The sequence below is a fragment of the Fusarium poae genome (genome assembly GCF_019609905.1).
Source record: "Fusarium poae strain DAOMC 252244 chromosome Unknown contig_3, whole genome shotgun sequence".
NCBI classification, from domain to species: Eukaryota; Fungi; Ascomycota; class Sordariomycetes; order Hypocreales; family Nectriaceae; genus Fusarium; species Fusarium poae.
Window position 1 is genome coordinate 54,374 of NW_025408661.1, and position 25,072 is coordinate 79,445.

General features: G+C 48.7%; 3 protein-coding genes across 3 annotated transcripts; 1 reads left to right on the top strand and 2 right to left on the bottom strand.

Annotated features, from left to right (window-relative positions):
- Window positions 1-12,908: 12,908 nt before the first annotated feature.
- FPOAC1_013653 (uncharacterized protein) lies at window positions 12,909-14,301 on the top strand (the record flags this gene model as incomplete). The annotated part of the gene is made up of 4 exons (XM_044857994.1): window positions 12,909-12,965; window positions 13,032-13,839; window positions 13,893-14,061; window positions 14,112-14,301. The coding sequence occupies 4 exons, from the start codon at window positions 12,909-12,911 to the stop codon at window positions 14,299-14,301; spliced, it is 1,224 nt and encodes a 407-aa protein (XP_044700818.1).
- Window positions 14,302-20,869: 6,568 nt separating this feature from the next.
- On the bottom strand, window positions 20,870-21,541 carry FPOAC1_013654 (uncharacterized protein; the record flags this gene model as incomplete). Its single annotated transcript, XM_044857995.1, has 1 exon — window positions 20,870-21,541. One exon carries the CDS (start codon window positions 21,539-21,541, stop codon window positions 20,870-20,872), a length of 672 nt encoding a protein of 223 aa, XP_044700819.1.
- A 1,622-nt stretch (window positions 21,542-23,163) lies between these two features.
- On the bottom strand, window positions 23,164-24,498 carry FPOAC1_013655 (uncharacterized protein; the record flags this gene model as incomplete). Its single annotated transcript, XM_044857996.1, has 1 exon — window positions 23,164-24,498. One exon carries the CDS (start codon window positions 24,496-24,498, stop codon window positions 23,164-23,166), a length of 1,335 nt encoding a protein of 444 aa, XP_044700820.1.
- Window positions 24,499-25,072: the final 574 nt, after the last annotated feature.

The window sequence follows — 25,072 nt, forward strand, 5'->3', positions numbered from 1 at the left end:
GGGGTAGGTGGGGAGTAAGAGAATGATAGCTGACTAGGTCTTCCAGGCTACCACGAAATCACCCCTCTGTTATTGCCAACCTTGAGAACCTCGGTAAATGCATAAGCATCATGCTAACGCTGAGGCCTCAACTTTTCACTCAAGTGCCCCCTTTACCGGCCTTTTTACTTGGCATGCTTGCCACCACCTCTGACCACAAGAGTGTATTAGATGACTGGTTGGCGCACATTCCACTGATGACAGATAAAAGTGTAAGTGCAAAAGCATCGCCACGTTCCTCTTTCTATGTTTGAGTGTCAGGGTTGGCCATGCAGAGTCTAAATCACTTTATACAATCGAGACACTTACCCTCATACTCAGAGCATTCGGTGGATATGGAAGAGGATCGCCAATCAGGTGGAGGTCCCACCTGAACCTATGAACATCGACAAATCCATCCACAAAAGGTTTGCCTGGTGGGAAAAACTCGTGGCAAGTATCGCCAAGGGCAAAAGGCAGGAGACATGTCTAGGACTCATGGTTAAACTTTCAATCTCGGTTCGTCCTCATCTTCCCTACCTGTCTGCTTTACATGGACTTGCCTAACAATCTTAGCAGGGTTAGAAACAGGGCTCCTAATAGTCCAGACTGCAATCCAAGATCAATAATCAATCCACGACTGGCGTTCATGGATTGATGACTAGAATGATGCATCCCTTGAAACGAGCCTTATTGATCTGGATCGCACCAGTAAATTGATCAGGAATATCCAAAAACAAACGGTTGGCACAGCAACAACCATGGGTACCCTGGTTTTGGGTTTTGGGTGCAAATAAGTGTCGTTATATCATCAAAGTGAGGCTAGGGTTAGCTTAGCGTAGCTATAGGCCCTATGAGATCCGTTCTCCCGGGCGTAATGAACACTACTACTACTACTACTACTACTACTACTACTACTACTACTACTACTACTACTACTACTACTACTACTACTACTACTACTACTACTACTACTACTACTACTACTACTACTACTACTACTACTACTACTAAAGTGAGGCTATCACGGGGCTGTGACCAACAGACAAGGCTATCATCTAGATATCACACAAGCCGTTGATTCAAAGCTTTTGAAGCCATCTAGACTACCGTACCCCTCACTCGGTCATACCCCTCTACCGGTCAGCAAAAAAAATAGTCTCCCATACAAAATGCGATTTTTCACTTGCACAGTCTTTGACCAAAAGTGAAGCTATTAGCGTGGGAAAATAGCGGCTGTGTTTAAAATTGCATAAAATTTAATATTTTAACATTCCTTCTCTAGTAACGCTTGCGGTATGACCGTACAGCACTAATGCGAAATGTCTCAAAACGCCTCCCTCATCAACCTCCCTCCGCCAAGTCTCATCAGATTTTTATCTACACCAGCCTCCCAAAACCACACTGAAAATGCCTCAATTACCTTATACAGAGAATAATGTTATCGAAGCCATACTAGATGTCACAGATAATGGACTCTCGCAACATGAGGCCGCCCAGAAGCATGGCATGCCCCAGACCACTCTTTCTGATCGACTAAGAGGCATACCACCTAAATCTGAAGTCACCCATCCTGGCCGGCTGTTATCCAAGTCTCAAGAGGCCAGATTGGTTACCTGGATACTTCGGCAAGAGGCCCTAGGCTATGCTCCATCCCACAGTCAAGTTCGTGCCACCGTCGCTGCCCTCCTACGACAACAAGGCAGGGAACGGCCTATCGGTGTCCATTGGCTAGCCAGGTTCGTGAAACGCCATCCATCCATAAAGAGCAAGGTAGGAAAACGCCAAGAAGCATCGAGGTTCAATTGTTTTACCCCGACCGCCGTCAATTGGTACTTTAATATTCGCGAGAGAGAATATGGCTGGATCAACCCTGAGAACACGGTTAACGTTGACGATGGCGGTATAATGGCTGGATTTGGTAAGCATTTGTCGTTATACCCATTGATTCAGCTAATCCATTGCGAATCCAGGCTTGGATTCCTTGGTTATCGGCAGCAGCGATCCCAAAAGGAAGGCTTTCCTCAGAGGCTCTCAGTCCCGCACTTGGACTAGCTTTCTCGAAGCCGTGACTGCAACTGGCCGTCTTCTGAAACCTGGGATTATCTTTAAAGGCAAAGAAATTCAACAACAGTGGTTTATCGAAGAGCTCGAGGAGGTGGCCGACTGGTATTATATCACGTCCGACAACGGCTGGACAGACAACCATATCGCAATCTAGTGGCTCAGAGAAGTCTATCTTCCCCAAACACAACCGGAAGATGAGTCCGATGCGAGGCTTATCATATTAGATGGCCATAGAAGCCACGTATCCGTGCGTATCTGCTTGTTCTGAGCCTTCTGAATAAAAAATGTCGCTAACTCAAAATCCAGGATGAGTGGATAGCTACGTGCTTTTTGAATAACGTATATTGTTGTTACCTGCCAGCCCACTGCTCTCACGGTCTACAGCCACTTGATAATGGAGTGTTCAATGTCTCCAAGGCTACCTATCGTAAAGAACTTCAAAAACTGACAAGCCTGACCGATTCTGCCCCGGTGGACAAGGTCAACTTCATCAAGGCTTATGCCAAAGCCAGGGAAGTGGGCATGACGAAGAAAAACATCCTTTCTGGCTGGAGAGTGACTAGGAACTGGCCGATCTCTCGACGGAAAGCGCTCATGCATCCAGAAATTCAGTCAGACAAGAAGGAAACGACGCCTGCATCGGACGGCCCCAGCGACGGGCAACGCGACTCTGATAACACGCCAAAGACCAGCCGTCATATCAGGGATCTGGGGAAGAACAAAAGTCCCTCAACGGGAAGACGGTATTCTGTGATATCGAGAGGTTTTGAAGCGCAAGAGTCAAAGATCGCCTTGCTGAGCGCAAGAGTAGCCCGTTTAGAGGAGGAAGTCGGGCGGTTGAGCAGAGGGAAGAAGAGAAAGGCGATACCGAATCCCAACAGGAAGTTCATGACACTAGCCGAGGCTCTAGTGCCCGGTAATACTATTTCTGAGCCAGACCAAGCAGCTGAAGAGACAGAGGCTGTCGAGGATGTGATCGAGGTGGGAGGAGTGGAAGAGGATGAGGGTTCAAATTCGGAGGCGGAAGAGTTACTAGTTGTACGGACCCGCGCAGGCCGCGCAGTTAAAAGACTAAGGGAATATTAAAATATAGTCGATTCTAATCTTGATCCTAAACGTGAATTTTGTTTTGCTATTTTTGCCAGGTTTTTGCCGTTATGTTGAAAATTCGCATTTTGTATGGGAGACTATTTTTTTTGCTGACCGGTAGGTAGAGGGGTATGACCGAGTGAGGGGTACTGCATGGTATATACTAGCGCATTTGAGTTAATAATATGTCGCGCTGCCGTAGTTTCACCAGTTAATGTTTTGTCTTATTGAGACTCAAAAGCTTGTGCTGTTGCTCGTAGCAAGTTTTGTTACAGCCCCCGTATTTGTACAATATGACCCACAAATTCCTATATTAGGAGTATTGTAGATCCTACTGTACGTACATAGTACGTGTACGTACTTTTTTCTTTCTGTACGTACGTACAACACGGTTGTACATACTGTACAACATCACTAGTCTGTCAGCATGGCATCATTCCTCATGCATGTATATAAACACCACATGCTATCTTGGCCATGTCCCTTTTCGACTACCAGTCAATTGCCAGACTCATTAAGTACAGGATTTCCCGATATTCAGTGCTTCCTCCTTAACTACCATCTGAGGAAACAACATGCCGCTGCAGATATTGCCAGCATCTGCTGCTTCACCTACTCCTCCAGCGTCATCTGTCGAGGTCACCCTGGGCTCAGAGGTCGAGCCGTGGTTTACAAAAGCTCTCGAGCGTATCGGGAAGTCTCACGAACATCTTGAATCCGCCCTTCAGCTCCAGCAATGTCTTGCCCAGGCTCTCTCAACGCCAGATGCTACCTGGGCCTTGACCACATTGTTCCTACCCGAGACACCCGAATCCGCGAATCCTATTTTTGAAGCCATCGTGAACTACGAGTTTATCAGCGTTGAAGCTGAAATTGTCCACGTCAAGATGGATCAGTGTAGTGAGGTTGCCTATAAGCTCACCAAACCCACCATCGATGCCCTCACAAAATACCACAAGGATGTTCACTGCGTCAATGCCAGGGCCAGCACTGGAGACTGGGCAGACAAAGAACGGCAGTGCGAGAGGCTTCATGAGGATTTCATTCACGCGATCAAGATGTTCCGGTTCTACACCGATACCTCTGCGCTTGAAGGCCTCGAGGAGGAAGGGACAAGCGAACTCATGTACCCTGCGAGTGAGAAGGCGAAAGAAACTATTACTGCTCTTATGAAGCCCCTATTACCTCCTCAACTTCCGAGATTCGTGGAAGTTCTCCTGCGCATACAAAGCTCCACCATTCTTGGAAAGTATGGGATGCCCTTGCGGGATTCTGGTGGGCAGCAGCTCTGTTTGGCCTATTATTACCTTAGCTCAAAACCAATGGATTATCCACTAGTCCTGAAGCTCGCAATAAATCTTGCCGTCGATTTATTATGCAACTTGGCTTGCTACTGTTTCTATTACTACCTATCGCGATACTAGGTTTAACGAAGATGGTTCAGCAACTAGACAAGGCACAAAACGAAGGAGACGTTCAAAATATAGGCTCGAGCAGGTTTTGGAAGAACCATGGGTGAGGCTTCTACCTTGACCTCAAGATGAAAGGTTGACCTTAGGATGAGAACAACTCTTTGACAGGTAGTGTGACGGTTGGGATTCCCAAGGGATAAACTAGTCCGTACTAGGTTTATGTTGGCAGATACGTAGGGCGTTGTGATACTGAGCGTGGCGAAGTGTCACGTCTCTTAATAGTGAATAGAGCGGGTAAGGCGTATTCAGGTAAAGATGTTTTATTGATAGCTGGTGAGCTAAGTGTAACTAACTAATGCTAATGAATGTATATATACTACGGGTGGTCACGTCTGAAGTGACTGTGGTCAATGGTGACCATGATGGTCACCATTCGTGAGTGTAGTGTTTGAGGTGACCGTAGTGGAGTGGTCACCGAGTGGTTGAAAGTGTGTGGAAGTGACCACATTCGATAGGTTGAAAATTGTGGGTCACACGTGAGGTAAACGCGGGGATCGTAACACGGTCCCCCTCGACCTGGTCCCCCTCGACCCAGAACAGCCCTGTCCCCTTGACCTATTCTCCTTGACCCGGAATAGCCCTGTTAACCTTTACCCTGATACTGGCTTTACTGATATCACTTGCCCGTAGCGATCTACTGGTGACCTAATGGGCGACCGATGCCTCTCTTGTGCATCGATCTACTGGTGACCTAATGGGCGACTGATGCCTCTTTTATGCAGTATATAGGCGTTAGCATAGGTTATAGGTATTAAAGGTAGACCAAGACCGGACCTGCCTACCCTAGAGCTACAAGTGGGTTAGATCACGTGGCGATACGTTATCGCTGAGACTTTAGTTCACCGACTAGATAGATCCTGAACGTAGCTCCTCGAGCTACGTCTTGTCAATAGTCTGATCCGCCTGCAGTGCCTATCCGTAGCAATAGATCCCGTTCCGCCTGAAGCGTTCCCCGTTCACCTGTATTCCCGAGACCAGCCCGTGACACTACGTAGCTCCTACCGTTTGGACGCCGAACGCAATGACCGCTAGACCGCTTCCTCCGTTCCTGCCAGATGGCGCAGACTCCTTCCGAGCCCACGCCCCCGAGCATCTCGACGACTGGTTCGAGTACTTCAAAAGTGTCTACACCTACGCCGAGGAAGCCCAGAACCGTATCTCTCACCTCGAGGACCAGCTCCAAGCCGACCAAGAGAAAATCCAGGATCGAGAGCATACCCTCCAGCGGATCGCTAAAGAGCGCGACGCTGTACAAATCCAACTCGAATATGTTGAGCAACAGACCAAGAGAACCTTGAAAGAGAAAGATGACGCCCTCTTTGAAGCCCGCCTGGCCGAACGGCGTGCCCTCGACGCCGCCCGCCCTACCGTACCTATGCCCCGCGAGACCCCCGAGACTAGCATACCAGCTGAGCTTCTTACAGCGGCTCCTGTGGGAACGACTTCTCCGCCTCCTTCCCGATCTGCCGAATCAGCCAGTCTTACCGAACGACTACCCGACCCTGACAAGTTTGAAGGTGACCGAACCGACTTGCGCCGTTTCGTCTCCCAGATACACTCCAAACTAAAAGCCAACTATGACCGATTCCCGACACGCCTTGCCCGAATGTCTTATGTAACTGGCCGACTCAAGGGACGAGCTTATGCTCAGGTTTTACCGCATATTAAAGCCGGGGAATGTCAACTCCCTGACTACCAGGATATTATCAACTTACTAGAACGCGCCTTTGGAGACCCGAACCGTATTAATAATGCCCGTGCCGAACTGTTCCGCCTCCGTCAAGCCCACAAAGATTTCAGTACCTTCTTCGCCGAATTCCAACGCCTTGCACTAGAGGGAGAAATGTCGGAAGAAGCCCTCCCCACCCTACTAGAGCAAGCCGTCTCCCGAGAACTACGCGGGATGTTAGTACATAACCCACCGCCTAGTTATAAATACCACGATCTAGCCGCCTTTTTACAAGACCTAGAAAACCGACGACGCCGTTTTGCAACCGAACTACAGCCAGCCCCCCGGAGGACTAATGCTCCTCCGAAGGAGTACCCCCTGACGCCCAGGAAGAAGTCCCTGTCGCCCCGAAGGGGAAGAAGCCCCCCTGAGAACCGCCAACCAGCCGAAGACCCCATGGACATAAGCAACCAACGCCGTTATAACCGCCCTAACCAGCGACGAGAGAACAACCAGTGTTTCCGTTGTGGCTCAGCCAACCACTACCTCCGCGACTGCCCCGAACCCGACACACGCCCAACCAGGTTCCGCCAGGCCGCCTTCGCTTATAGCCCCAACCGCACCAGCCAGCCCCTGTCTCCGCATTCGCCCACATCCAGCCGCGCCAGTTCCCGCCGATCTAGACACTCCCGAGGACGCCAGGAAAACGGGGTAAGCCTGTCCTAAGTCGGCGCCAGGCTTCCACCTCCGCACCTACTGTACTGAAGATCAAACTGTCCGCCGCCTCCGTTCATGGAATCCCGATTGAGAACGAGAACAACCAACGTTCGAACCTGATGATACTGCCTGCCAGTCTTAATGTGGCTGGAAGAGAACCAATTCCGTCCTACGCTATGACCGATAGCGGAGCGGAAGGAAAAGGGTTTATCGACGAGAGCTGGGCTAAGTCCCAGAACCTGAAGTTTAGACCCCTGAAGAGAACCTTCGAGATTGAAGTGTTCGACGGGCGACCTGCCGAGAGCGGGAAGGTCGCCTACTACGTCCGCGCCGGACTCCGCATTGCCGATCACGAGCAGAAGAGCATGATCTTCTACGTGACCCAGTTAGCCAGCTACCCTATTGTTCTGGGAATGCCTTGGCTGAAGCAACACGACCCGCAGGTGAGCTTCGCGGCCCACACGTTCACATTTAACAGCCCGTACTGCCAGAAATTCTGCAACACTCCAACCAAGCCTACAAGGATTAAGGCTTTACAGACCGTCCCGAAGAAGTTTATACGCCAGATGAAAGGAAGTATCCCACCAGCCTTAGAGGGAAAGGATATCCTTCCGGTTTCCCTGCGAACCGCCCAAATATACAGCCAGAAGGACCGTTACCGCCTCTTTACCGTCACCCTAAAGCAACTGGACTACCTGCTTAAGCCTAAGCCAGAGGCATTCGTGCTGCCAGAAGAACTTCGAGAGTTCCAAGACGTGTTCTCGCCTAAGGAGGCAGAGAAGTTACCACCGCATCGATCTGGTGACCACCACATCGAGCTAACCCCAGGAGGAAAACTGCCGTTTGGACCCTTATATGGAATGTCCCGGAACGAACTGACAGCCCTACGAGAGTGGCTAGACGAGAATCTGCGTAAGGGATTCATCCGCCCGAGCTCATCGCCTGTAGCCTCCCCGGTACTATTCGTTAAGAAACCCGGCGGTGGTCTACGCTTCTGCGTAGACTACCGAGCCCTGAACAACATTACGGTTAAGGACCGTTACCCGCTGCCCCTGATCAAAGAATCCCTGAATAACCTGTCTGGTATGAAATACTTCTCCCGTATTGACATCGTGTCGGCCTTCAATAATCTGCGCATCAAGGAAGGTCAGGAGTATCTGACAGCATTCCGCACCCGATTCGGACTGTATGAGTCACTGGTTATGCCCTTCGGCCTAACAGGAGCCCCCGCGACCTTCCAGCGGTACATTAATGACGCGCTGAGGGAATACCTGGATATATTCTGCACTGCCTACCTGGACGATATCCTGATCTATAGCCGGACCCGAGAAGAGCACGTCGAGCAATTAAAGATGGTGCTTGAAAAACTAAGAGCTGCCGGGTTATTCGCAAACCCAGCCAAATGCGAATTCATGGTTACGGAAACCAAGTTCCTAGGCCTTATCGTGGGACGAGACGGCATCCGAATGGACCCTGCAAAGATCGAAACTGTTAAGAACTGGCAAACCCCGACCTGCCTGACCGATGTACAAGCTTTCACAGGATTTGCGAACTTCTACAGGAGGTTCATCCGTGACTTCTCTAAGCTTACAGCCCCGTTGAACCACCTGACAAAGAAAGACGTACCGTTCGTCTGGGACGAAACCTGCGAAAAGGCTTTCCGAGACTTGAAGGGAGCCTTCACATCAGCACCGATCTTACGCCCCTTCGATTGGACGAAGGACGTAATCCTGGAGACAGACGCCTCTGACTATGTATCCGCCGGTGTGCTGTCGCAATACGACGATGACGGAAGGCTGCACCCGGTAGCCTTCTTCTCCAAGAAGCATACGTCCACGGAATGCAACTACGAGATCTACGATAAGGAACTCATGGCCATTATTCGCTGCTTCGAAGAATGGAGACCCGAACTGGAGGGGGCACCCTCACCGATAAAAGTGATCACGGATCACAAGAACCTGGAGTACTTCACGACGACGAAGTTACTTAACCGACGACAAGCCCGCTGGTCTGAGTTCCTGTCCCGATTTAATTTCCAGATCACATATCGACCTGGGAAACAGGGAGTTAAACCCGATGCCCTGACCAGGAGGTCAGAAGACCTCCCTAAAGAGGGGGATGAGCGCTTAGCGCACCAAAGCCAGGTGGTACTAAAGAAAGAGAACTGGCAACTTCCGCCGCTACGAGTCCAGAGAGCCCGCATCCGCCACCCACTACAACAGAACCAACCCGCACCAACACCCGAGGAGCCGTCACTCTCAATAGAGCTACCAGAAGAGATCGACCGCTTGCTGAACGAAGGATACCAGACCGATGAAGACCTGCAGTCGATACTACAAGCCCTCAGGACCGACGCACCGCGACACCCGAAGATTACGCTTGCAGAGTGCAAGATCGTCCAGGAACGACTGTTGTACCGGGACCGCATCTATATCCCGAGCCACGACGCCCTCAAGACCGCCCTGCTGAAAGCCTGCCACGAACACCCTATAGCAGGACACCCAGGTCGTGCCCGCACTTATGACCTGCTTTCCCGGGATTACTACTGGCCCGGAATGTTGGCCTACATCGAACAATGGGTTAAGAACTGCCATACGTGTCGAAGAGCCAACCCAGCCCGAGAAGCGAAGCAAGGTGTGCTGAAACCCTTGCCTATCCCCGAACGAGCCTGGCAACATGTGTCAATGGATTTTATCACACATCTGCCGCCCAGCGAAGGAAATGACGCCATCCTGATTATAGCCTGCCGCCTGACCAAGATGAGACATATCATCGCATGCAAAGGAACCTGCGATGCCGAAGACGCAGCCCATTACTACCTGAAGGAAGTGTGGAAGCTACATGGGCTCCCACAGACTATAGTATCGGACCGGGGACCCCAGTTCGTAGCGGAGTTCTGGCAGAAGCTCACCAAACAACTGTCGATCAGCTCGCTACTATCCACCGCTTACCACCCTGAGACCGACGGACAGACTGAACGCCTGAACGCTGTGTTGGAACAGTACCTGCGAGCCTACGTGTCATACCTACAGGACGACTGGAACCGATGGCTCCCCCTGGCCGAGTTCGCAGCGAACTCCCTGAAATCCGAAACCACCGGCGTATCTCCGTTCTTTGCAAACTATGGATTCCACCCGCGAATGGGCTTTGAACCCACGATTACAGTCAGAGGAACCCCAGCCACTAGAGACGCAGAACAGTTCGCAAAGACGATGAACGACATCCTAGAGCACCTGAGATCAGAAAGCATTGCCGCACAAGCCCGTTACGAAGCCCAAGCGAACCGACACAGACGACCTGCCCGACGATACCAAGTAGGGGACTCCAGTGTGGCTAGACGCCAGGAATATCAAGACCCTTAGGCCACAGAAGAAACTAGACTGGAAGAACATCGGCCCGTTGAAGATCGGCAAGGTCATCTCCCCGTACGCCTATCGACTGGAACTGCCCGCCAGCATGAAGATACACCCCGTGTTTCACACGAGCCTGCTAAAGCCAGCTGCCACCAATCCGCTGCCCGGTCAGAACGTAGACCCGCCACCGCCAGTAGAAGCCGAAGGAGTGGAAGAGTGGGAGGTTGAAGACATTGTGGATTCCCGATGGGACAGACGAGGCCGAGGAGGCCGCCCCAGGCTGAAGTATACTGTGAAATGGGCCGGATATGCAGACCCAACAGAAGTCCCTGCTGCTTACGTGGGGAATGCTGCAGAGATCGTGGCGAACTTCCACAGGAGATACCCTGACAAGCCCGGACCACAGTAGCCCGTCTCGGCAGAGCTCGATGCTAAAGAGGGGGGCACTGTCACAGCTCGAAGTCAGACCAACCTACCCTAGAGCCACAAGTGGATCAGATCACGTGGCGATAGCGTTATCGCCGTAACCTTAGTTAGACCGCCAGTCAGATCCTGAACGTAGCTCCTTGAGCTACGTCTTGTTAATAGAGCCTGACCTGCCTGCAGTGCCTATCCGTAGCAATAGAACCTATTACGCCCGAAGCGTTCCCTGTCCACCCGTACCGCCGGACTCAGCCCGTGACATGCTGTGTCATATATCGGTATTTAGGCTTGTGGCAGATCAGATGAGTGTAGGGTGCAGAAAATCGGTTCAATCGGCCAAGGCGGCGATCAAGTCAATCTGGGGTGTTAATTAAGCTGAAGCAGGGGTGGCACGGTGTGTTTTTAATTGACAGTCAAATCTAATAATTAGTCATAAGTATTTAATTAGAATCTTATGTCAAAATTTCATAGGCTTACCAGTTTTTACAGAGATTACATCACTTCTTATAAGCAAACTGGAGTTCGTCAGTTACCCCAGATTTACTTCATCGGCTGCCCCATGTCATGCTAGCGTCCTTTCATTCCCCACTAAAATTAGTTCGTCAGTTGCTAAACGACGCAGGGAATGCCATTTTAGGTAAGGCTCTCTCTGAATGTCCATCAACACCCATCTCAGAGTGCTTCTCCTCACCCTCCCCAGTCGCCGCTGAGTTTCCGCTAAATTCTCCGCTGTCCGAGGGCCCGCTGTAACTTAGACATAATGGAGGGATTTAAGGATTCCCCATGCGTCAGCCCGGCGCCGAAAAGGGAGTGAGATTCTTCTGGGCGTCGCCTAATGACTGCATCGAGCAAAGAAAGGATTGCCGGAAAGGAGACTTGCTGGGTGTTTGTCTCAGCAGAGAGTACAGTAGCGTCTTCTTACACGAGATCATATGTCTAGATATCTCCTTAGCTCTTTTTTATTAAGGTTAATAGGTATGAAGTGGCGTTAATAGTTAAGCTATGACTCGGAGCGCTTCGGTCAGCAGTGGTCCACTGTCTTGTCTAGAATCTACACTGACAGTCCAATCGGATATTCCGTTTTACTCCATGGCTATCCCTGGCGGCAGATTCAAGGGCCCATCTTTTATTTAAGACATGTTGCAGACTAGCTTATGAATATGATGTAATATACAAAATTAAGTTGCCGATAACATATCAATTGCCGCTTATATAATGCCCGATTAGGAATACGAGGTGGTCTTAGCTGATGTAAGACAAGAATTTCCATACAGAGTCTGTGTTTTACTACTTGCCTACTTTGGGCAGGCCGTGATAGAGACTACTGCCAAAAACACACATTGCCATTTGACACAACGTACCTATTGGTTTAATTGATAAGTTACCTTACCTATACCCTCTTAATGGTACCTGCTATATATGATACGGCATATCATTGTCATCCTACAAAGGCTATTTTTCAGCTTACGCTATGTATACGATGTTGACTCAGTCTGGCAAACGCCCCACTTCGCTTCCCCCCAGTTATCGGTTTTGTCTGTAAGATGACCTCCCTCGTTAAACCTACCATGTATTTCTATCGGGAACTGTTAAATACGCACGAATGCGATAGGGTGAGTGTAAGAGATCCAACGTCAAAGATTGCCTGCTTACTATAAAGATTCGTTTTATTTCAACAATGAACAATATAGGTAAATGATGATCATTAGACTGTTTTTTGTCGATACTTAATTAACATTCCTTTTTTTAGTGCGTTCCAATACAACCAAAAGGGTGGAGCCTCTCCTCGCCTCTCATCATTGCTTGGGTCAAGTCTGTTCGAGTCAAGGTCTCATATTCACATACTCCTCCTTGACAAGTATTGCTCGATTAGGTCAAGACGGAGGGGTTATCCTGAGATGAAGGTTTATATGGAAAGGAGAGTAAGCAGTACAGTGGCACGTAGCCCGTAGCCCGTAGCGTAATATTTACATCTTTGTTGGGGAGCGCAAACGAGTTCCGAGATTTTTCTTCCTTTACTCTTCTTTATAACTCCATCCTCCTTCTCCTCTTACTACGTTTCGTCATATACTCTGCAAATCTCCCCAATCGCTAGGCACAATGGCTACCAGACAGCGAATTGCCACCACAGTTGTGGCCAAGAAGGACCTGCCCAAGGTAAGTCAAGTCAATTCGCTTAAGCTCAAACCTTTTCTCGACTCGCCTAACATCTTATCTCCTCAGGTCACTCACGAGGCCACTTCTCAACCTCAATTCCCCGACATCAAGACCATCAAGGATGCCATCCCCGCGCACTGCTTCCAACCCTCACTTACCACCTCCTACTACTATATCATCCGCGACTTCGCTATTATCGGCACCCTTGCCTGGGCTGCCCTTACCTATATCCCCGGCATTAAGGACCAATACCTCCGTATCGCCGCCTGGATGGCCTATGGCTTCCTCCAGGGTCTTTTCTGCACCGGAATCTGGATTCTCGGTCATGAGTGCGGCCACGGTGCTTTATTTACCTATAGCAAGCTCAATAACATAACCGGCTGGTTCCTCCACTCATTCCTTATGGTCCCCTATTTTAGCTGGAAGTACTCTCATTCCCGTCACCACCGTTTCACTGGCCATATAGACCTCGATATGGCCTTTGTCCCCCGCTCTAAGCCTAAGGCTTCTCTATCCTTCTATATCGCTGGCATAGATGTTGCTGAGCTGATCGAGGATACCCCTATTGCCCAGGCCGTCAAGCTCGTCTTCCACCAGCTCTTCGGATGGCAGGTATATACCTTCTTTAATGCCAGCGCTGGTAAGGGCAGTAAGCAATGGGAGCCTAAAAGTACTTTCGCCAAATGGCTCCGCGTTAGCCACTTCGATCCCATGAGCGCTGTCTTCCGTCCCGCCGAGGCTCCCTTTATCATCATCAGCGATATTGGTCTCGGCCTCACTCTAACTGCTCTATACTTTGCTTCCCAGAAGGTTGGCGTTTCTACTGTTTTCTACCTCTACCTCGTTCCCTACCTCTGGGTCCACCACTGGCTCGGTAAGTGTTTAAAGATAAGCTAGATCGCTCGAGTATCACTAATGCAAAATTAGTCGCTATCACTTACCTCCAGCACCATCACACTGAGCTCCCCCATTATACCGCTGAAGGCTGGACCTACGTTAAGGGTGCTCTCGCTACTGTTGACCGCGAGTTCGGCTTTATTGGCAAGCACATTTTCCACGGTGCCATTGAGAAGCATGTCATTCACCACCTGTTCCCGTAAGTTCAATTGATCAGCATCAATCACTTCATATCTGATACCATTATAGTAAGATCCCTTTCTATAAGGCTGATGAGGCCACTGAGGCCATCAAGCCCGTTATCGGCGACCACTATTGTCACGACGACCGTAACTTCCTGGGTCAGCTCTGGAGCATCTTTGGTAGCCTCGATTACGTCGAGCACGACCCCGCCATTCCCGGTGCCTTGCGCTGGGCCAAGAAGAAGATATCTGAGTAGGGAATCGACGGAAGCTATGCTATGCTATGTGACGATAGAATACACATTGGATAGATTAGATGCCCGCATAGACGCGTGCGATAGCAGGCTTTCTATCCATACTCCATACTCTATACAGCACCTTATGGAATATGGAATATAAAATTCAACCCATATGGAACTTAATCTATACATAACGTAGTTCATCACTAAACGGGCCACATCACCTGCCGGGCTACCTTTCTCAATTTAATTCACTTTAACTTTAACACGCGATTACTCCCACCACAATCATGTCGGATCTCAATATTGAGTCGCGTGTTATTTTTGCAATAAATGCCAAGCGCAAAAGCCAAAAATTAAGCATTCGCCAGCTTGCAAAGCAGTTCAGTACCTCACGAACAACCTTACAAGCTAGAATCACTGGAAGACCTTCAAAGACTAATACACATAGCCAGGGTTCAAATCCATACCACAAAATCCACATATGGATCTATAATGTGGATCCATATCCATTCCATTCTATTCCACGTAGGCTTCAGCATTTCCATATACACGCCACAGAATCCCTTCCACATGTTCCACATGTGGAAACTGTGGCAAGGAATGGAAATATAGCTAAGGTTTGAAAATACCTGGATTTCCTTATGAAATAGCGCATACCCTAAGTACTTTCCATCGGCAATAACAACGCAACAGCAACAATTTTCCACTCCGTTTTACCCGTACACAAAGTTCAAACAAGTCTATTCTAGGACGGTTTACTATTACTTACGCCCTTACTATCCCAAATCGAAATGGCCACCCTTCATCCTACCAAGTCAACCACACCCGTTCCAGAACGTATAGAAGAAGATAATCAATGACTCTTCCAGCTCTACAAAGGCTGGACCTTGACGGAGAGAGACGGCCAAGTGCGTCAATGGGTATATCAGTTCGGCTACGATATCCAGCATGCCCAAAAGGGGGAACGCCGATGGGTGTGTTGCCTTTGTATCAAGCAAAAGCGGCCGAGGCCAAAGAGTTATGCCATCAAAGGGTTGCAGAACGCTGAGGGTCACCTGTACACGGACCACAATGGCATAATGGATCCGACAGGCAAGAGGCAAAAGCCTGCAAAGGCATCCGAGAAAGCACATCAGTCCATTGCAACAATCCTACAGTTGAACCCGAAGGAGCCGAAGGAACAAGATTTGATCAATACCTTGATCAAATGTTTCGATAAAACTGTATACCAGCAGAAACTTGTCAACTGGATTGTCAATTCTAACCAATCCTTCTCGATCGTTAACGATCAAGATCTTCGAGACATCTTCAACTACCTCAATCCATCTGTTAAGATCACAAAAGCTAACATTACTGACGTAACCGTGCATGCCATCGCAGAACGAGAATTTACTAACAATATGGAAAGAGTGAAGGATGCTTTGCGAAAGAGTCCGGGATAGATCTATATCCAGTACGATGGCTGGAAGTCTGGTAACCGACACGCCTTATACGGCATCACATGTGTGTTTCGGGATTCAAACAATCGGCCGCAGAAGTGCGTTCTCGGACTGCCTGAGCTTACGGAGCCGCACATAGGCGAGAATATCGCCGGGCAAATTATCGAGATCATTCGGGAGTACGAGATCAGCGATAAACTCGGATATTTCACACTGGATAATGCCGGTAACAATAAAACCTCGATGGGGGACCTTGGATTAGAATTTGGTTTCGACTGGGAGAAGCAATGAGTTCGCTGCGTTGGCCACGTTGTCAACATAGGAGTGAAACAGATGCTGTATGGCAAGAACCCGGATGCTTTCGAGAAAGAGGTCTTCGAAGGACTTCACACGGCAGCGAAGGAGCATGAAGTCTGGAGGAGGCGAGGCTCTGTTGGAAAATGGCATAACTTTGCTGTTGTATGTGGCTGAGTCACCTGCTTTATTTGTTATACTCACGAAGACCTAGGAGGTGAGCAGATCGGACACGTGGACCGATATGCTCAAGAAGGTACAAGCTGTCGAGAGCCAACTCTCTGATGACGCTCAGCTCAAGAAACACCGTCCAGTTGGAGTTGTGGTCGACAATGCTACCCGGTGGCTTTCTTAATTCTCGATGATTGAGCGCGCTCTCGCCTTGAGGCCATTTTATAATTCTTTTGTCCAGAGAGCATTAAACGAGTGGGAGAAGGTCAACTTGACGAGAGCTGGCCACATCAAAAAGGGTTCCAAGCTGCCCTTCTTCCTGAAGGAAGAGAATCGCATGACAGCTGATGATTGGCATGTGCTCGGGACTCTTTACGACATTTTGCTTGACTTCCAGCTGGTTGTGAGAGGCCTTGAGGGTGATGGACAGGGAAAACACCAGAGAAAGGTCGAAGAAAACGAGATCGACCCTCCACTGTCTGGTAAGCCTTAGACTTCTCAAAAGCGGCCCGATTCTTATTTTAACAGCTGACTTGTACAGGAACAAGCTGGGATCTTGTTTATGCGTACGAATTTCTTCTTGAAACCCTTGAAACCGCGAAAAGAGCAGTTGCCAATTTTCCGGACGGCCATTATCTCGCTGTTAATATTAACCTGGGCTGGTTCAAATTGAACAAATACTACGAGCATCTGAACGACAGCCCCCTGGTCTATGGCGCCGCAGTTCTTCATCCTGCCTACCGGTGGGCACTGTTTAACGATTTGTGGGGAGACGACGACGAAAGACAGTTGTGGATTACCAAGGCGAAGGAGATGGTCTAGGATCTCTGGGTGAGAGAGTATAGGGACCTGGAGGTTGATGACCCAGAGATTGAGTTGCCTGCCAATAAGCGGCTGAAGACCTCAAGAAACAAGTTCACAGCGTGGCGCACAAAGAAGCGAGGACTGACGGCTGGAGGGATTTCTGTTACCGAGTCGCCAATTCAATCCCCAGCTCAATCCCCTAGGTCCTCGGTTGGCGGTCTGGATCTTGATGAATACGAGCAGTGGCAGCGTAATATCGAGGATGCTGATGCTTCTGTCACAGATCCCTACGAATACTGGCACATAAGGCGGCTTAAATACCCCCGGTTATCTAGAATGGCCTTGGATCTGCTTACTGTGCCACTAATGTCAGCCGAGTATGAGAGGCTATTCTCGACCACTGGCTATATGGTTACTAAGAGCCGCAATAGGCTAGATGCCAGTACAATTGGGCTTTATCAGACACTACGGAGTTGGTTGCGTGCCGGTTTGATCGGGTCGCTAGATAGGATTCTAATGGACGAGTGACAAAAACGTCGACGACTAAGACCTGGATGCAGCCCACTAATTACCATTGTTGGACAAAGTAGGTTTCATTCCACAAATTCCACAATATGGATTCATTTCCATAATGGATCCATTTCTACCTATTCCACATCGAAGTTATTAGTCAGCATCCATATCCACGGCGACTACTAAACGCACAACCGGCTGTGCAATAAGACCGCACAACCGGCTGTGCGATTAGACTGCTGATGTAATCAACAACAAGACACGCGATGCACGAAGGGATCAACAACAACACAACAACAGCTTTCTTGATGCCCAATGGGCCAATTAGACCTCAATTGAAGTTATTTATCTATCTATCGTGAAAATGGATTCATATGACCTCTTCTGTACGACTTTTTCGGCGTCATTTCCCCCCTCACAGAATGAACGCCATTTTTTCCCCAGTCCTGAACCTGAGTGGTATCCTGAGCCTGTTGGTGAAGGGGGTCTCTCTGAGGAGGAGAGGAAGTGGCTCGAGGCCGCTACTATTGAGACTATCGATCCAATGCTTGATGAGAGCTTCCCTGCTGATGCTCTTCCACCTGAAGATCAATATGAAAGCCGTGAAGCAGCCCGTGAGGCTATTAACAGCTGGGCAAAGAGTAGAGGATATGCCTTCGTGACGGGCCGGTCAGGAAAGACTCCCAATGGAAGGACTTGGGTGCATTTCACCTGTGACCGCGGTGCAGGTCGTATCACCACCATGAAGGAGGAAGATCGTAAACGCCGTACAGGTGCTCGCCGCACAGGCTGTCAGTTCTCGGTGATGGCAAAAGAGAGTCTTGATGGTGCTAATTGGGCTGTGAGGCATCGTGAGGGTCCTCAATATGCTTCTCATAATCATCCAAGGAGTCGAGGCGACGGCAGAGCGCATCCAGAGCACCGGAAGCTCTCTGAGGAGGAGCTTATAGAGATCCGGCGACTGATCCGGCGTGGTATTATGCCAAGGCAGATCACAAACCTCATGCGTGATAGCAGCCGGCAGACTGTCATCAAGCAGAAGGATCTATATAATGCTATCGCTCGAAGTAAGCAACAGCTTATGGAAGGCCAATCCTGTATGCAGGCCCTCGCTCAACAGCTTCAAGACCGAGGCTTCTGGAGCCGGATACAGCGTGATGACGATACCGGCAGAGTGAAGGCCGTGTTCTTTGCGCACCCTCGGTCTATTCAGTACCTCAAGACCTATCCAGAAGTGCTCATCATGGACTGCACCTATCGGTCTAATCGATACAAGATGCCACTTCTTGATATCATTGGTGTTGACTGTTGCGGCAAGAGCTTCTGTATTGCATTTGCCTTCTTGACCGGCGAGGCTGAACATGATTACGCCTGGGCACTCATGTGGCTAAGGCATATCTTCAACCTTCATCAAATCGACCTTCCTTCTGTGATAGTTACAGATAGAAGCCTTGCTTGTATGAATGCATTGGCCTCTTCAGATTGCTTCCCTGATATCCCTGCCTTGTTGTGCGTTTGGCATATTGATCGGGCTGTTAAGGCATATTGTTCACCTGCCTTCCTTCGAGATCATGATAACCTGCAGAGGCATGAAGATTGGGGGCATTCTATGCTGCCTTTCGTGAGGTCATGTATGCACCAACGCAGACTATCTACTATGAGAAGCTTGATGATTTCAAGGAAAAGTATGCCCTTGATCACTCTCGTGAAGTCGGCTACATCTTGGAGGCCTGGATAACCCCATATAAGCATAAGTTTATCAAGGCATGGACTAATCAATATCGTCATTACGGTCAGACTGCAACTTCCCGGGTTGAGGGTATCCATCAATTGATCAAAAATGAGATTGATAGTGCATCTGTTGATCTTTTGAAGCCTGGATGAAGATGACCCTTGTGATCGAGACCCAATGCGATCAACTAGACCAAATGCAGACCGATGAACACAGTCGACCCCCAGCAGATCTTGTTGGAGGTATATGGTCTGTTGTCCGTACTTGGATATCAAGTCAGGCTTTGCGGGAAGTCAACAAGCAAGTGAAGCTCTTGCAGAAGGAAGTCTCCCCTTGCACGGGGATATTCACGAAGACCCTAGGTCTTCCGTGTAGTCATACCATCCGGGCACTTATCAGGTTACGAAAGCCTCTGCAACTGCATCACTTTGCCCGTCACTATCAGATCCGGCGGCCAGAAATCCCTCTTGTCATACTAGAGCCGGCTAAGCAGTTTGATCGACTTGCAGCAAAGTCATCACAGGCTGAATCAAGCATACGGCGCGAGCCCTCGAGATTTGAGGTTGTCGAGAAGGAGCTACAAGGAAGGGCACCACCAAAGTGTACTGGCTGTGGTCAAGAGGGGCATAAGAGGAATTCCAAGATGTGTCCCTCACGACATGACTATCTCAAGGAGTCATCTTCTCAGCTTCCCTCTGTTCCGGAAGTCGTCCCCTCGGTTGAGCCTACCGTACAGCAACCCGTCCCTCAGTCACCGGGTCAGACGGTTGTATATACCACAACTCGTACGACAACAACACAGGTAGAGCAACGAACGATACAGATATCTTCGCCTTCCTCAACAGGGTCCCTCCTATACCTCCTCCCTCGCCGCCGCCTCGGCAGGTTACTCCATTGATGCATGACGACGGGCGTGTCATCTATAGCCGCTACAAAGCAGCTCGAGAAGAGTGGTATAGAGAGCAACCACCGCACCGCCAAACCGATAAGCTATATCGAAAGGCCAAGGGACTTCGTGCTCGCTACAACAAGGCCGAGAAAGCATATGTGTTATCAGATAGCCGGATGGGTAGGCACGTCAAGCGTAGGAACGGCTTAAAGCTGAGGGATTGGACCGATGAAGAGATAGCTGCTTATCTAGATTGGGATAAGGAAGAGGAAGAGAGGGCATATGAGAAAGAGGCGGCAAAACCACTGTATGATAGGAATAGGAATCTGAATTCGTATTGGGAGGAAGCAGCTGTGGATTTTCAGTCACGGGAGGCATTGTACAATCAATCGAATGCACCTGACTAGATTAATTATTTGCATTAAAGAGCGCAATTGATACATACCATTCGAAAGAGCGAAAAGAAAAAAAAACCTGTATCTACGACTATATAGCTTGTATTATTATTATGTTGATACTTAATCTTTTTCAATAAGTTATGAAGTGTATTCCACGGAGCCGGTGGTTGTGGATCCGGACCTACCCGGCACCGACAAAACACACTCCGCCGGTTGCATTACGAATGCAATTGAATAGGTAAATAACGGTAAATTAGACTCAATGACATATCAATAGAAAGCTCTTTTTTTCTCTATTTAACTAGCATAGCGGCAAAACTCAATGGTGGCAAAAACCTCTATTTCAAGAGTTTGATTGATTCGGCCGTGGCTGCCAATTTGTCACCGGGACCGTACCTGCAACACCTCTTCCTTGCCAAGTCCAATCCGCATAGCCGTTGCGAGATATATTCGAAATATGAAGCCCTGACTGCTGTATACCTTGAAGCTGGGGCTCAAAATGATTCATACCAATTGTAGCTGTAGGCCATTGATAGCCACTGACTGCAAAATTGGTATTGTAGTAGTTAGCATCCATTTGCTGCAGCCCGTTGTATGACCACGTCGGTAACTGTGCAGCAGCCGGGCGTTGCTGTTGACCTTGATACATGTTTTTCATGTATCCGAGATGCCAATTTCCTGATACCTCATAGCCCCAAGGCTGTACAGTTGCTTGAGCCGGTTGACCTTGAGGAATGTGACTTATCTGAGCCACCCATTGGCGAGCTGAAGGGTCTTGAGCATACAGCTGACGAAGATTTTGAGGGCCATTTGCATTAGTATGCGCATCTCGCCATTGCTGAACAGGATACAGGTTATAGCCTTCACGAGAGTAGTTAATTGGAAGCCGATTTTGAAGCGTATGAATCGTATTTTGCTGCAAAGGTTGAAGCACAAAAGGGTTTACTTGCTGAGCTCTTGCTTGGATAGCAGTAGCATCCTCAGCAATAGTAAATACAGGCCGTTGGTTGTTCATGTTGAGCTTCGTGAAGTAGTCAAGTTGTTAGATTGATATGAAAAGAGAGGGAGAGAAAGAAGCTATAAAGCCGAGATATATATATTCAAAAGGCATTACTGATTCAGTTACTCAATTGCTCAATAAACAGCTATTTTGCATACTATCACAGCTCATTAGCAACAATTGATCAGATAGATATAACATAAACTGCATCACTATCCTTCTAGCTGCAGTGTATCACATTGAGGGCTGACACCTATTATTCACGGTCTAGGTTGTGATAATAGATGTATTCAAGCATCAGGAACTGTAGCTGAACAGGCCTGCAGCTTGCAGAAGCTTTGAATAGCTTCATTTATTGAAGGAAGGTTGATTTACTTGGTCAAGTGGTGATAGCCTCACATCGTTGTTGATTACATCAGCAGTCTAATCGCACAGCCGGTTGTGCGGTCTTATTGCACAGCCGGTTGTGCGTTTAGTAGTCGCCTGCTGAACCTTGGCTGTGTCTGATGACTAATGTGGCCTGCTGGATCCCGGTCTGTTAACTTCAATTGATCAATTGACTCAAACTTCAAACCAGTCGCAATGCCGCAAAAATGATTTTCGAAGGCTGGCAAGCCAGATATAAGCTTCCCTCGATGTAATGAATCGATGCATCTACTTGAAATGCATTTTAGCGATGAAAACCTATGGGTGACCTGAATCCGTTGGGGTGCAATGGATTCAGGTCGTCATTTCATTAGCGCCTTTTTTTTTACTATGGGAAAGCCATTGGATTCAGAGCTGAATCCGCCGCGCAGCTAGGATAGGCTGGCAAGCCATATATAAGCTTCCCTCAAAGTAATAAATCGATGCATCTACTTGAAATGCATTTTACTGATAAAAACTTATGGGTGACCTGAATCCGTTGGGGTGCAATGGATTCAGGTCGTCATTTCATTAGCGTCTTTTTTTTTAATATGGGAAAGCCATTGGATTCAGAGCTGTATCCGCCATGCAGCTGGGATAGGCTGGCAAGCCATATATAAGCTTCCCTCAAAGTAATAAATCGATGCATCTACTTGAAATGCATTTTACTGATAAAAACTTATGGGTGACCTGAATCCGTTGGGGTGCAATGGATTCAGGTCGTCATTTCATTAGCGTCTTTTTTTTTAATATGGGAAAGCCATTGGATTCAGAGCTGTATCCGCCATGCAGCTGGGATAGGCTGGCAAGCCATATATAAGCTTCCCTCAAAGTAATAAATCGATGCATCTACTTGAAATGCATTTTACTGATAAAAACTTATGGGTGACCTGAATCCGTTGGGGTGCAATGGATTCAGGTCGTCATTTCATTAGCGTCTTTTTTTTTTAATATGGGAAAGCCATTGGATTCAGAGCTGTATCCGCCATGCAGCTGGGATAGGCTGGCAAGCCATATATAAGCTTCCCTCAAAGTAATAAATCGATGCATCTACTTGAAATGCATTTTACTGATAAAAACTTATGGGTGACCTGAATCCGTTGGGGTGCAATGGATTCAGGTCGTCATTTCATTAGCGTCTTTTTTTTTAATATGGGAAAGCCATTGGATTCAGAGCTGTATCCGCCATGCAGCTGGGATAGGTCGTCATTTCATTAGCGCCTTTTTTTTTACTATGGGAAAGCCATTGGATTCAGAGCTGAATCCGCCGCGCAGCTAGGATAGAAGGACAGTAGCGAATTCGTATATGTGTTTCCGCCAACGTGAGTTTTGATCGAAGCCACGATAAACCGGAAGACGGCTCGGTCTAGTGCATCCTGCAGCGGGCTAGTCATACCTTCATCCCCTTGCTCGCCTTCGTCACTATCATCATCGTCTTTATATTCGTCTCCGTCTCCATCCCCGTCTTCGTCTTCGTCTTCATCCTTAGCTTGTCTCTCTCTGCCGCTGAAGAATCCGCTGTCATGACTGCTTCGAACCCTATCACTCTCGAGCTCTTCAGCGACATCATGCAATAAGCTCCACTGCTCATCCGTAAAGCGAACGGCCCAGCATTTAAACGCTTCCTTCCGCCCGATACGGTATGCCTTCCAGCAGAAGCTTAAGTAACGGTGACCGACAGACTTATACTGGCTCATCGATTCTTCCTTGCCTTTACGGCCAAACGGCACGCCGCTTGGGGTCATTGATGTGATGCTGCCGAGCCACTGCAACGTCTCGGTCGGCACGCTATCGAGCCGCCAGCAGCAACGGTCCACCTCACGATCAAAGCTCTGTCCGAGCCGGCTGAGTAATAGTCGCTCGCGAGCTGCTTCCTCATCTTCTTGATTCTGAGCCCACCTGCCCGTTGCTGCCCTCGCCCGTAGCCACTGGGCTGCATCGTGAATACTGATCAAGTCCCGGGAGCCAAAGTGTCGTACCCAGCCTAGCCTCTTGACCCACGGCGAATCACGGTCGATATCTTCCTTCAAGTCACCCTTCCGTAGTCGTGCGGCGTCTTCCTCTTTCAATCGGGCCTGACTTGCAGCAATGAGCTCATCCATAGCGCTCTGACTTCTAGCATCAGCTGCGTTAGCCGTATCAGCCGGGCCGTCGATATCGCTGTCATCTCGAACGATCCAGTAGCGCGCGTGACTCCTTCCTCGCATCCACGTCTGTAGCCGCACTTTAGTCCATCGTTCCTCTACTGCACCATGCCCTGCCTCTCGCCAATGACGGACAATATTATCCCGTGCAATAGTAAGATATCGGCATGCATAACAGCTATATCCATCTGAAATAGCAAGATGTTCAATTGCCGGGCTGTTATCTTCGGGCACTGCAATGAGTTTCGGGTCAGCTAGTTCCAATATGCCAAAATAGTCCTTGATATCCTTAAGCACTTGGCCCTTCAGCTGATGCTCATGTCGGAAGTGTGACTCGATGCCGGCGCCCGGCCGAACGGCTGCTTGACATAGCCGGCAGATCAGTATCTGATAGTCGTGATTAAGCTGTATGATGTCCTCCATTTCTGCTTGATATTGCCTCTTTCTTCGGTAATAGAAAGAGAAAAGATTTGTTTTTTCTGTTAATTGAAGTCCCCTTTCCTCTGCATTACTCTAACCCCAAGCTCACGCTAGCTAACCCCAAGTGTGGAGTTGGGGTTATTTTGAACCAATCAGCGACTCGGCTTCGCTCCAAACGATATGACTCCAAAACGCAAGCGAAATGACCTATTTTGGTGGCCGATTTGAGTCAAATCGCCTCTTAATAGAACTTAGGGGTGATGGCCCAATCAAGACGCATAAACGTCCTTTTTCACTTGAATTTGGAGCTGGAATAATGATGTAGGCTGACTTTTATGTAAGTGAAGTTGGTGAGTTTTGGTGGAGCTTTTTTTATTTTGCCTGGCGAAAGAGGGGTGGTGCCGAAAGAGGGGTTGTGGATGGTAAGGACTTAACGCGGTTTGTTAGCAATCAAGACCACGTTTTGGACTTTTGTAGCAAGTATGCATATATCATGCAGCTTGTTACCAAAGTGATACGTGCGCCCCTTCCAAGTCAAAACATAATCAATTTCGTAGGTCGTTACTAGGAACTGGGA